This window comes from Corvus moneduloides, chromosome 2 (genome assembly GCF_009650955.1).
Source record: "Corvus moneduloides isolate bCorMon1 chromosome 2, bCorMon1.pri, whole genome shotgun sequence".
Classification (NCBI taxonomy): domain Eukaryota; kingdom Metazoa; phylum Chordata; class Aves; order Passeriformes; family Corvidae; genus Corvus; species Corvus moneduloides.
The window spans coordinates 83112922-83127350 of record NC_045477.1 but is presented as its reverse complement, the minus strand read 5'-3'; the positions used below and the strand labels follow the sequence as shown (position 1 = coordinate 83127350).

The window sequence follows — 14429 nt, the reverse complement described above, 5'->3', positions numbered from 1 at the left end:
CTCTCTTTTTCATTATGTCCATTTGCAGAAGGAACTGATTATAGAAGGAGATGGTCACAGAGCATGATGGTGTCAGGGTCACAGAAACAAGCAGAAAATCCTATGTATTTAAAAAATATGTATAAATATAAAATACAGAATGTTGAAGACCATCCCTGCATAGTAATATTATTTTTCTGTTAACTTTGAGTCCTTTTCTTAAAAAATACATATACCTTCTATATTCATTAGTTATTTAAAAGACAGGGTTTTGCCAGGATGTGTTTCTTTACTCCCCTAAGAAAAGTCATCACCTATGTCCTCTGGCTCTTTTAATCATTTTCTTTTCCCTGGTAATCTATTTATCTGTAGAGCATGGAAGAGCCAGGCTACCTTGCTTCCTGTTTAGACATGGATACCATTAGAATTTTCTTTTATTATTATGATTTAGGTGTTAAAGAAATTATTTTCTCCAAACCCCTTCAGGCTAATGTTCCCATCTTCTAGATCTGAAAGGCACATGTATTGAAGAAGAAATAAGCCCCCTGCACTCTGGTGCTGAATCCCCATATACTAAACATACAATATCAGTAAGGATACAGTTCGTCTCTCATTGCTGTCTTTTCTTCTATACAGTATGGAACAAGTAAAAATGTCACATAAATTGAGCAAGATTCAAACTCTTTCCTAGTATTTCACTAAATCTTTCATTTTCTGAACTGTTTTTTTCTTTTCTCTTTGATAATGACCATGTACAGCTGTAAAACATTTCCAAAGGTAGAAGTGTTTCTTGTTTGGATAAAAGTAGTCTTTTGAGATTGGTACAGATTATGATGTTGATTTATTTAGTTTTAATTGAGAAGTGTTTTCCTTCTTTGTTTTGTTTTACTATCATTGTGTTTAAAGGAATTCTTTTATCATAACATCAAAATGTGGAATTTATAAGACAAATTCAAACAAAACACAAAAACTTCAAAGCATGTTACTTTATTTTACCTCTTTTGTCATCAGGAAGTTCCTCCCAAATTAATATTTAATGCCATCAAGGTCTAACCATCTACTGAAATAAGTAGGAAAATTACCATAAATATTTGGTCAATATTTTTATATCTCAAATTCAGCATGTTGCCCATGCCAACATGCCTGAGCTGATAAGCAATGTCATAACAGCCATGTGTTTAACTCTCTTCATGATTGAAAGCTACTTCATGACTGAAAAGTCTCGCTGATGCCTGCAGTTATGTTGCATAAATCATGATCTTAATGTTCAGGACATTGACAAGAGGTGACTGCATTCTGAAGTAGCAGGGCCTGTTGCATATTGAGTAGCCAGGCTGTGCAGGTTTTCAAGTCCACATTCTGTGACACCCATATTTCTGCTGCAGAGGGATCTATGTTCTCATATGCCCTAACCATGAGACTCTTAGCACTAAGCTGTCATTACTTAAGCCTTTTTAACTAGTAGAAAAAGACACTGTGTCACTGATAGAATACAGACATCTGTGGAAAACGAGAAATTTGCCATTTGATCTGAGGGGCATATGTTAAGTTTCATTTATGGCAGCATTCCAGTGTCTGGTTTTTTGGGATGTATCCCACCATCACTTAAAATTTTGATATTTTCTCACCCTCCATATGGCTTTGAACATGGTGAGAAAAACATAGTATGTTGCTGTGAGAGGAGAGTCTTTAAATAACTTACGCATTGGCTTTAGGAAGAGGTAGTCAGATATTAAAGAAATAATCAGAAAAAAACAGAAGAGCAAAAACATGCAGTAAGGCAGATGTTAACTAAGAATTATTCTTCTTTTTGAAGGCAAAACATCTCATGGTGTTGCATCCCTTATTCTGTATCCAGTTGAAAGAAGATTTCCAGAGATAGTTAACAACATGGTTCCTGGCATCAGTAGTGAAAGTTTTATTACTTTCTAGTCACATATGTTAAGCAAGAATGTATATTCTTAAGAGGGATTGCTTTCTAATAGCCTTAAAAATAACTCTACCAGTTATACACTATAGAGACATTTTTACTTTAGTGTCACAGGCAAACTCATTTTAATTGGGTTGTGCATTTTTGTCCATTCACAGTATTGCTTTACTGTGGCAGATGGCCCAGTGATGTGTTATAAATACTTTGCATGACATCCCCTCTATTTTACTAGTCTTCACTGTGACTTTCCAATTGGTAATGACTAATGACAGTTTCCTAGCCAGCAACTTTTAATAGATTCCTTTTTTTTTCTTAATCTCTGCCTGTCCTCAACAGCACTGTTTTGTTCAATAATTTAATCAGTTCAGCAACAGTATATTATTAGACAATTGAACCATTACTTTTTGAATTTTTGAAATGTAAAATACCCATGAAGTAATCACTGATGAATATTTCAGTATTGTAGAGACCACTTTTTCTTCTGAAGAAATAGAAAGGGTTTTGCTTTCTATGCTTGAATGCTTTTCCTTTCCTTTCCTTTTCATTTCTTTCTCTTAGTCCTGACAACCGTATGCAGTAAAAAGAAAGGAATCCAATTACTAGAAAAACTAACAGAAATGATTAACAGTTTTGCCTACCCACCATGCCCATCTTAACCATTTGACACCTACCTATCAAAGGTATAGGTGTTATACAGAAAAAATGCCATTCATCCCTATCTCCTCTCATAAGTGAAGATTTATCTGCAAAAGGGACACTCTGGCTCCAGGTTCATCCCATCCCTGTTAGCAGACAAAAGGATATAGGTGTTGCAAATTCAACAGGAAAATAACAGTGCAGAGTTCCTTTTAGGCTGGTGTGATTTTTTGGGAAACTCCTGGACTCCAGAATTTCTGCTCAGAACCACTTCGTCTCTGTGAAAAGAATCAGATTGTCAGCTTTCTGTCTTTATGTTGCTAGCAGCTGCTGTGTTTTGCTAAGGGCAGCGCTTGTCATGCTCCCTCTCTTTTATCGAAGACGTTCCATGAAACACAGTTGTGGAGCAGAACTAGCGGGTGGCTGTAGGACAATTCTGTGATTTCACAGCAGTTTGTGAGATTTCACGGTTTAATTTCACAGTTTAATTGTGTTTCTTCTTGGAACAAAAAATTTCTTTAAACAAGAATGACTTACAAGCCATAACTGGTCTATATTTTGAAGCTTTCATTGCAGAGATAAGGAGGAAGGGCAAGCTAGCAAAAGCATATTATCACTCAGACATTAGGTTGAGTTTGGACTTTACGTTTAAAATTGGTAGCTTTATAGCTTTTATTTGAGAGTATTTTCTGCACAAAAAGGTCTTTCATAACTTTCCTTTCATCTTCTCTCCCCCCACTCCCCAGTGATATAGCAAGTTCAACTTAAAAATGCTTCTTTATGGCAACATATGTATGTTAATGCAGCTACTTTCTGAATTTCAAAATGGTTCAGTAGCTTGCTGTAGATGCTTACCTGTGCTTGCTAGTGTCAAGCACCTTCTTGGTGTATTGCTGCTTGCTCAATATTACTGATATTAATAGTGATTTCTTTAACCTACTGAATGTTAATCCTTGTTAAATCTGCCTTTTCTCAGGGATGCTGCTGAATGCAAATAATGGGACAAATTCTGCCTTTGGAGACACTTGCAGACTGCCAGTGAACCCTTCTAAGAGATTATACATGTGTGTCCAGGGAGGGAAGGGAATCAGTCTGGTTTGATACAAAACCAATTCATATTCAATTGCAAAAGGAAGAAATGTGGAAATGCACCTGAAAAACTTCTCTTTGAAGGAGGAATGGAGAGCTGACACCCTTTAGAAAAAACAAAAATGAGATAGATAAAAGTTTGTTGTTTGCTGATACTGAAAACTTTCAGGGAGGTTTAATGCCAAACATTTTCATTTTTTCCTCTGACAGGCACAAGTATATTTACTGTTTATGAAGCTGCTTCTCAGGAAGGCTGGGTGTTCCTTATGTACCGAGCAATCGACAGTTTTCCCCGATGGCGTTCATATTTCTATTTCATCACCTTAATTTTCTTTCTGGCCTGGCTTGTTAAGGTACTGAAAAATATGTCTTTTTAAATTGGCCTGAAACATAGATCATATTAGAAGTAATTTCTTCTCTTTTCTGCTTGCTGAGCTTTGTGTCAGCCATTCTTTCTTGTTCTTTTTCCAGAATGTTTTTATTGCAGTCATCATTGAAACATTTGCAGAAATTAGAGTGCAGTTCCAGCAGATGTGGGGGTCCAGGAGCAGTACTACTTCAACTGCCACCACCCAGGTGAAGCACTTGAGATGCTGAGATTCTTTGGGGATTTGATTTGGTTTAGTTTATGAATTAATAATAAGCAAAAAATTCCTGTCATATGTGATACATTTGACTTTGCATGTTACTACCTATATTCTAAACACTACATATGAATTTTCATGAAAAAATAAATTCTTTGTTTCATTATCTAACTAGTCTTCCTTAGAAAGGAATAATAGAGAAGACTGTTAATATGGTTCTCTATATGGCTAGGTATGTTATTGCTGTGTTTGTATTCTTTTTAACAAAGTATGATAATGCTTTTTTATCATGTCATTGGTGGGTTTGAAGTCAGGGTTGCTATTGGATACCACTTTCTGTGCTAAGAAATAAGAGCTGAAATCCCAAAGTTGTAGCTGGAAGAAGAGAGGTCAGAGGGTAGCTGAAGTGTTTGGGGAAGCTGGTCCAGGAACTGAGAAGGGTGTGTTGAGACCAAAGAGAAATGAGTTCTTGGGGCAAGGAAAGAGCCATGCTTACAGCTGGGGCAATCACAGAAAGTGAGATCCTGAATAGAAATAACGAATAAGAAGAAGCCATGGGTGGGCTGGGTAGAGGGAAACAACCCAGTATAAAAAAGAAGAGCTACTGGGTTGAGATTTAAATTCTCTCGCTCATTATTTTAACCATCAGTTTATGTGCCCAAATGGGCAGAGGACCAGGCTTTTCCAGGCTAGTGCAGTTTGCCATCTCTGTGAAGAGCTAGTACCAACTGCCTGCAAAAAGCTCTTAGAAAGACAGATATGAGAAACATACCCACGAGGGAATTTTTTCTGACCGTGTAGCTGGAGATTATTTCTTTTCCTAAGCCAGAGGATTTAAGTTTTCAAAATTAATTATTTAATAGTTTTTATATTCTTCTCGATATTCCTGAAATCAATATGTTAATCTAGTCCTTTTCTGCCGGCTGCTACATCTTTTGCCGCAAATAGACTTTGTGGCGATAATTTCTGCTCTATATATGTCTTTGTCAAAGCAGACTTTGTGATATCAATTTAAAATCTATAAAAAAGACGTTTCTACATGACATATGCTTAGCCTGGGGAACTTAATGTTCGTAGGACAAATCCTGAGCATATAGGCTTATCCAGCATACTCTGAACTAGAAGATGGAACAGAGAGTTCAATGTAGGAAAACACAAGAAGCAGCCAACATTAAGAAATTTAAAATATCCAAAATAATGTCATCATTCCAAAGAACATGAACATGTTGCATATAATCTGCATCACACAAATTTAAAATAGTGTACTGGCTGCAGACAAGCAAATGGTTCGAATGACTGCTTTGTTCCTCGAGTCACTGACATACTGGGTCATCAAGAGAGTCCAGGTTACCAAACTGCAAAAACAACTCATCTTTTTCTGCATTAAGAAGGGCAGCAAATATCTTGCAGGATTTCTTGTTTAAAGCACCAGACAAAAGTTAAAACCCTTGCTTGTTTTGTGCATGAAGTAGCCTGGAGATACCTGCCTTCATTTGTCCACTTCATACATTATTGAGCTGTTTCCTGAACTTATTCCTGTAGAAAAGAAAATGAGTGTCCTTGCAGTTGAAGTCTAAGAAGGAGTCTCCAGAAAACTATAAAAGGAGGTTCTTGTAAAGCACTTCAGCGCTGCACTTTAAAGCATGGTAAAAAGAGGAGTAACTGTGCTGATCTTAGTTGGCAACTCGTCCTGCTGCAGAGATGCTAAATAAAGACTTGGAAGAATTACAACCATATTTGGGTGACACTGTCCCCAGTCTAATGAGCACTTCTCTCAGGATGACTTTTAAGCTTCAACCACGCTCCTGTGGCTGTGTTCTTGAGGTGACTCGTTTGAGTGCTGGGTGTCAAGGAAAAGGTGGGAGTGAAGTGGGAACTTTGCCACACTTCATTACATAGTACATGCAGGTGGCAACTCAAAATGCTGGAGCCATTCATTTTCTTTCAAGGACATTTTCAAGGACAGTGTTAATCACTTTGAGGCATGGTTTCTCACAGTTCCTTATGTCCAGCAGTCTGCATCATTTTGTGTCCTAATTTCTGAGAAAAAAACCCAATAAAACAGAATGCCTACATCTACTCTTCCAGAGGCTATTGATAAAATGTGGTCAAGGGAGCCTTTTCCATTGACATCATTAGAGCCTGGAAATACTCAGCTATTTACAGGAATTATAAGCTCTGTGAAACAATAACATAAGGACTATACAGCTACTCTTGATATGCATCAGTGCAAAAAAAATGAAGTCGTACTTGCAGTAAAATAATTTTGCCAGTAAAAAGATGAGGTTCTCTGCGATCGCCAAACTCACCATGAAACTTATTTTTGTGGTCACAATGTATTTGTGTTTCCTTAGGATAAGCTTACCTTAGTAACGAAATTTTTCTGAGCAGGTACCACCATCTAATGATGCTGGTCAGAGATTAATTGAATTGGTTTCTATATTAGGACTAATAGAGATATATTGTGTTCTATGTTATCTGAGTAAAATTCAGACAATTAATGGTGGAAAAAGCATGTTACTTTTTTTTTCCTGTAGCAGAAAGAGTCATTCCTCTCTTATTTTAAACTAGCTATCACGAAAATGTATGCTGGTCCTTAAGGGGAATGTATTACATATCACTTGTATTTATTGCCACATAAAACATTCTGACAACAGTCTTCCCTTTCAAGATGTTTCATGAAGATGCTGCTGGAGGTTGGCAGCTTGTGGCTGTTGATGTGAATAAACCCCAAGGCAGAGCTCCTGCATGTCTACAGGTATGACATTGCTTTTTAATAAATCAGTGTGTGTAACCAGCATCACTCAAATGTTGCCATAAGGAAACTGTGCTGAGAAATAGCTACAACAGTTCTAGTCATATTTTTTTAAATGCATTGCTTTCTGCAGTGTAGACTTGTTCTTGAAAATCACAGATCAACAAAAGAAGATGTACCACTCCCAAAGGGAGAAGATTAGAAAAATCATTCCTTCTAGGCTCTGTTTTGTGTGCTTATGAGAGAGAGATTTAAGATTTTGAAATATAAAATAATTAATCAAGTTTTATCTCTCAGAATTTATATACGAACATATTCTGTTCCTAGGATATTCACAGCATAAATGCTTGTTTATTAACTGCAAAATACAATCACATATGCCAAGAAGCATGAAAAATCATAATAAACACAGAAGTACCTAATTTCTCTTGTTCCCTTGTGAAAATAGGCTCACAGAAAAATGGAGAAGAAGCATGTAGGCAGCAAGCCATACAGTGAAACTTACAGATTTTATATTCTTACTTTGATATAAGTTAATTTGTAAAACTCTGTCCTCATTGTTTAAATAAATCCAGACTAAGATAAGTAATTTTTTTATAAATCCATTTTTAGTACAGAACACTGTACAGCAGCTCAAATTTTTATTTGTGAGTTAAATAATGTCATTTCTCGATAAACAAACTAAATTCAGAATGGAAAGCCAAATCAACTATAGCATTTGCTGGCAGTTTTTGGTTATGTTTGGTTTAATGTGTAAGCTAAAATACACGTTCTTGTTGGCAGCATGTACATTGCTGAACCCTAAGCTGGCAAGCACCTTCAATCCCCTCCACAAGCTGTTCATTCTCAAATATCTCTGCTTTGCCAAACCACTGCCATATATTTGATTATAGCATATGTCTGAACAGATAATTCATCTTCCCAAATTTAATTCTTGATTTTGACAGCAACAGGAACATCATTTGTGGTGTTCTCAAGTAACAGTCTCAGGTATGTGGATAAAGTGTAACTGAACTCACAGTGAAAACAACTTCAGATGAAAATTAAGATACCATCTGAGTTACATGGTCTGCCTTTGTAATATTGCATTTTTTCCCCTTTTAGGAATCATGTGAACACAGTGAATTGTGTTCCAGTAGACATAAACCTCATGCATTCAACTTTTTATATTTGCCACTCAGATAGCAGTTTTCTTCTTGTTCTTCATCCTTTTGTGAAATAAAAGAAGTTTTGAAACAGTGCTTTAGTGTCCGTTTTAAGACATTAAACTACATGAACTCTGTTAGGAGTGCATTAGTCCAGTATTCAATTAACTATATGAACTCCATGTCCTAATTCCTATTAGGAACTTTATCCTTCATGGCATTACTGTCTCTATCGACGAATAAGCTGTATTGATGTTGGTGTTGTCATCATGGAGGCAGTAAAGAGGATTGCTGTTCTATGTTTTATGTGTGTTGTGCACACTCTAACTTTCAGATATCGGAAATAAGAGTTGAGCAGTAAGACTTGCTTTCTATAATTTGGAACTTCCATGCATTCGATACCTCTGCGTTCATAAATATAAGTATTCTGTGTGATGTAGTACTTCTTCTAGTTTTTTAACTGCTGGTCTACACATATTAGGGTGGTCTAATGGTTTTAAAATGTTCTGAGAAATGGATGTTTTTTGTTCTGCATCAGATTATAATGCAAGAATTGCAGAAAGAAGATAGTCTTACCCTTCCTCATTGCTATGCTTCCCCCTCACTACATGCCTGAGCTGGCACAGTATTTATGCAGTTGTTCAGGGAATGGAATCAAGGTTGTCAGGGGGAAAGGAGTGGATTTGTTATTGATCAGACTCCCTGCAGCTGCCTAAATGTTTTTTCTGACACAAGAAAGGGACCAGAACATTAGTGGGAGCAGTCTGGGAATGTGAGAAGTGCCTCCTTCAGCAACAGTGAACTATAAAGCATGAGTACAAAAATTTCAATCGAGTTTGTTTTAAAAGACATGTGGAAATGACTATAAAAATCAGTTATATAATTATTTTTGTTTCTTGTTTGGTATTGGGCCAATATCAGAGAGGTGGCTGGTCTGCTAACCTGTGCAGCTTGCTCCTTATAACCCCTAAAATACTCAGCGCTGGTGGCTTCCAACCACCCCGGTTCCTCTGTGCAGTTCTCAGATTTATTCATGGATGCACTTTATTTATGTTTATTTTTATATGTCTGCATGTCACATACATGTATACACTGTTGTTTAAAGATGCAGTCTAACTACTTGTAAGACAATGATGGGGTGCAGAGGTGTGAAATACAGAGCTTGTAGGTGGTGTGGAGATGCATTTCTCCATGGCCCTGGATAGGCTTCAGCTACCTGTGGGAACCTAGTGGGGTTCAGAGGTGGTGTGTGGTACAGATATGGTGGTGTAACAGTGGTGCCTTTGCCCATGACTGTGATAGGCTTCCAGCTGCCTGTAGAAAAGTAATGGGGTCTGGAGATGAAGGGGGCTGTTGACATCCCTTTGCGCTGAGCTTCCAGATGCCCACAGGCCCATGATGGAGTAGGGAGAAGGTGAAAGGCAGACATACCTTTGTCCCTTGTAGGAAACTTCCAGTTGGTACAGAAAAAAGAGAGAAATGAGAGTCAATGACCAAACCAGTCTTTTTACATCACCTTAGACATCTCATGCCTCCCTGCCTGGGGCTCTGCAGCTCTGCCATCTTTCCAGTTTTTCCATCCCTGCAAGAAGAGGCAAATAGCAATAATAGCTGATAATGCTGTGGAGGTAAACTAAATAGATGTAGCAAAAATTTGAAGAACAGCTCAGCAAAGTTTTAAATAGAAGCAACAGGCCCTATCTACTGCCTGGTTTTAAAGACTTGTGCTGCTGAGATTTGTGGGTTTGAAGGCTAAATTCTGGTAGAAAAATGCTTGTCAAGTTAACTGGAGGAAGTATTTCACACATTTGAGATTAAAGACCTGTCTAGTGCCAAGCACTGCAACCATGAGTCGCTGATTGCACTGGAGACATCTCTGCAATTCCTGTAGATCATACTTTTTATTTCCCTGACAGGAACCAGAGATTTTGCAGAGATTGTCCTGTGCTTCCCACTTAGTTAGACACTAGAATGAAATACATAAACTAACTTCCATCTCCTTGGTTCCTTGCAAAAGTATTAACATCCTCTTTCACAGACAGGACCAGAAGCAATGGGCACAGCATGAAACAATGGGAGATGCTCTCTGGACAGGAAACAGCTTTTTACTCTGAGGGTGACTGAGTGCAGGCAAGGTTGCCCAGGGAAGTGGTGGAATTTCCATCTTTGGAAATATTTAGTAGCTGTCCTGGGAAACTGGCTCTCAGTGTCCCTTGCTTGAGCAGGGGGCTTGGAAAAGATGACCTCTGGAACTCCTGTTCCATGAAATAAAGTCTGCTTTAACTTGTTTATATAAACTGTACAAAATCTTCCACTAAAATAGAACTAGTGAAATTAAAGCCAACCAAAGGCATTCCCTTGTTTCCTGAATGCAATCTTATCACCTAAGGAAGAGCAGGGAACCAAGTGAATCTGTGTGCTGTGAACTATCTCAAATTGCTGAGAATTGCAGTGATGTGGTGTGTTTTGCCTGTGATGTCTTCCTGGTTTACTGAGCTACAGAACTGAAAGGATTCTGGGCTGTATTTCCATTTGCAGCTTCTCTTGCCGTTACCATTTGGTCTCGTCCGTTTTTCTGAAATGTGACTGTGGATTTGTAATCAGAGACTTGTGAGCTTGGAGCCTTTTACAATACTTCCTCACAGATTGATATTTCCAGACTTCAGCATTTCTGAAAAGGCAGCATGATGTGCCTGTCTTCCTCTCTCAGAGGGCAGTAGCAGGTCAGCAGTGCAGTCTGCATGCACTTTTGGCAGTGCAGCGTGGTTTTATTCATGCTGTTCCTGGCCATGTACCTTTCTGGGTGGATGGGCACTGGCCATGCTACACAGTGTTTGCTGGAGGCCCAACTTGTACATTTTGTTCAGCCTCCCTGTCTCAGGAGCTCACTGCTCTTGTTAGTTCAAAGTGCTCGTGGGGCAGTGATTTTAGTAGCATGATGACCTGATCCCAGTGTACATGGGTTTTATGATGCATGGGGAAGATATAAGGCTCTTGGAGGCAGTATTGGAGCACTGGCTTTGGTGCATGGAATAAAACTGTTCTACACTTCACCTCAGATGGGCAGAATAGATGTAGACTGTAACCTAGTATGTTCTTTCAACCTGGCTTCCTCCATTCTTGTGAGCTCCCTACCAGAAGATGCTGAAAGTTAGGGAGGTGTTGTGGCACACTCAGGGATTAGGATTTGGGAACAAAACAGGACGAGACAAACTCACAGTGTGAATATATCCCCAGTGGGTGGACAAAGGATGTTATGTAGGGAGCCTTCTACATCTTAAATACAGTACCTACAGCCATATGTAGAGGCTGTGGTTGACTACCATCACCTTTCTCTCCTCTACTGTATTAACTAGGATGAGTAACTGCTTGCCTTTAAGCTTTTCGCATAAAAATTTTGGTGAGATTGCTGATTAGGAAACAAATATTTCTTGCTTAATGAAAGAAAATAAGAACATACAATTTCTAAGAGAAATTGTAAATGAGAATTTGCAAATGCCACTGCTGATCTTAAGTTGTGTGTTTAAGGTATCATCTATGCCATGAACAGTATTCCGTTTCTCTTTGTTAGGAGTTCCTACAAGTAGATAATTCAGTATATTTGGATCTTAGGGAATGACCCTGATTTTATTTGGGGAAAAAAACCCAAACAATTTCTGATTAAAAAACAAAGGCTTGCTGACAAAGCTTAATGAACTTGATTTTTGGCAGGCAGATTTGCTGTATTCTCAGCAAACTTGAGATCTCTTCTTACCTTCTTCCAGGCAATATATGCAAAGAATATCTGCAAAACAAAAGAGATGGCTATGAGAGGTATAAGCTGACACCTATTTTGGCAGGATATTAACTTTGAAACCTAACTCTGGCAGAAAGTACATATTATTAATATGTACTTTGGGAGTGAAAGAACTCAGCTAAAGACTGTGTCCTTTAATTCTTCAGTTGTTTCAGAGTATGTATCCTGATGAGCTACAAAACAAGTGTAATACAGTCTCAGGAGGTAACTGTGTAGTACATGGAAAAATGAAGATAAAGAGCATAACACTAAATTCAGCAGAGAATGTATTTTTTTGTTTAATAAAACCTTAAGCCTTTCTTAAACATGTTGATGTTGCAGACTCTTAATGGCTACACTGGACTGCTGTGGGATATGGCCCCAGAGCTCTGCCCTACATCCGATTCTGACAGTACATTTTTTTAAGTATTTGTTTAAAGTGTGTGTTGCATCCCCAGCAGACTCATCCTCTTTTCTCTTAAAAGGCATTAAAACCCATTTAAAATTTAAATCCACAGGACCACTACCATAGGTTATGTAACATTCCTGACTGAGAACTAAAGTCACAGACAAAACAGGTAACTTGCGAAACATTTTTTACAGTCTTCCAGGGAGGTCATGGAGACTCCTGGAGACATTCAAAACCCAAGGAACACATTTCTGTATCACTGTTCTAGGTGACCCTGACTTGGCAGGGAGGTTGGACTGGATGATGTCCAGAGGTCCCTTCTAACCCTAACTATTCTGTGATTCATTGATTTTATGAGGATGTAGTACTACCTTTGGAGAGCTGGCATCTAGGTATATTAGGTAATAATTTTATGGGGAAAATAATGCATAACTTTTTTGGTTTTTGTGCTCATGTAAGTGCAGGACTGTGTTCAGACTCTTCCTCATGCAGCAGCCTGTCTGTCTGTGTCCTGAATGTTTCATGTTGACATTTTTTTTGCGACAGGGAATCTGAAGTACTGAAGGGCAGGTTCTGATAGTCTCATTCTCTCTCCTCCCGGCTTGGAGTAATGCAAAACCCCCCTCTCTGTAAGAATGAGCCTACTTGAAATGGGATAGAAAAATACCATCTGACCTCTGGTTGCTCTTTACTTTGCATGTACCAAATGACAAGCCTCAAATCTATTTAAAATTTAAGAATCCTTCACAAATTTACATCTTAAAATGGTAGATTAATATCTGTGAGCATGTTTGTCCATACTGCAGGATTGGGAAGGAAATGGTTAAGGGCAGAGCTGCTATTCAGGGGGAAGTAAGCAGGTCTGGAGAAAGGACCAGCAGGGACATTAGCTTAAATTCACAAGCTGCACTTCAGGAGGAACCAGCTGTAGCAACATAAGCTGGGGCTGGGCTCTGCTGAAAAGGCCCTGGAAGTGTCTGTAGACAGCATGCTGAACAGGAGCCGGCGGCCTTCCCTGGCAACGGAGGAGGTCGACAGGATCCTGGATCATTGTGTGGAAGGAATGATCTCCTGTTACTCAGCACCACTAAGCCCGAATCCAGATACTGTGTCTGGTTTTGGGCCCCCGGTACAATATATATTGTAGATATATTGAATATATACTGAATACTGACAAACTGGCTCAGGTTCAGCAGAGGGGCTGCAAGATGTTTGAGAGGCTTACTGTTTTTCTGGTCTCTTTCAATAAAAAATGGTGAATTAAAGTATGCTAAAAAAATGTATATGGGCAAAATATGTTTGGTTCTTCAGTGTTATGAGATTATCTTTTTAATTCATAACAGAAAAGGATAGTGATTCTTACCACTTACATTTACATTTTATTTGTTCTGTCCCCTTCTTCCTCTGGTTGAATGAACTGCAATCGTTTCAGCCATCTGAATTCATAACTTGTTTTATTAACATAAACTGAAGTGGACACCAGTTTATATTATCAGACAAGACAGGAAACTGAGGTGTCCCAGGAGTAAACTCACTGCTTCTTCAGTTGCAGCTACTACTATGGTCAAGGCCTCTGAAAAAAGGGGCAAGCAAACAGCAGAGGATGGTTAACAGCTTTACCTTCCTCATCTGAAGTAGCATAACGCTGAAACTGAGCACACATTTCGTGACAGCTCATTTGTGAATCCCCAACCAGTTTCTGAGAGTAATCCAGATATTGGAGTTTCTATCCCTTTACACTATTCACCCCACTTTCACCATTTCTTCCCATACTCCATGTACAATTTGAAAATAATGGAAGTCTCTTGATTTTTTTTTTCATAATGCCCAGTATGTACTATCTTCCCATGTACAACTGAGGATAGCAAGGTAGGATAGGGCTGGACTATATTGTGTATGTTCTTCTGTTGCCAACATGTTTAGTTTCTCTGCAGAGCCTTCTATTCCTCCTCATTTTTTAACTGTTTTTATCTCACCAAAACTAAGTTTGCTTTTACATTACACTTTGCATACTCTGCTCCCGAATCTCCTCAGTAAAACTAATATGGTTAGTTTTCAGTACTGTTTCAATGCTAAGTGCATCACTAGAGTGTCCAAGCATCTGTTAACTAATGCAATTTCTAGATT

At 38.4% G+C, this 14429-nt stretch overlaps 1 protein-coding gene across 7 annotated transcripts in view; it reads left to right on the top strand.

Annotated features, from left to right (window-relative positions):
• Positions 1-14429, top strand: part of NALCN (sodium leak channel, non-selective) — a 241574-nt gene that overhangs the window by 78828 nt on the left and 148317 nt on the right. For all 7 annotated transcript variants that reach the window (XM_032100136.1, XM_032100135.1, XM_032100131.1 and 4 more), the window contains 3 exons: positions 3845-3987; positions 4106-4210; positions 6890-6976. In XM_032100136.1, the coding sequence (XP_031956027.1) occupies positions 3845-3987; positions 4106-4210; positions 6890-6976 (335 nt within the window). The remainder of the gene's footprint in view (positions 1-3844; positions 3988-4105; positions 4211-6889; positions 6977-14429) is intronic.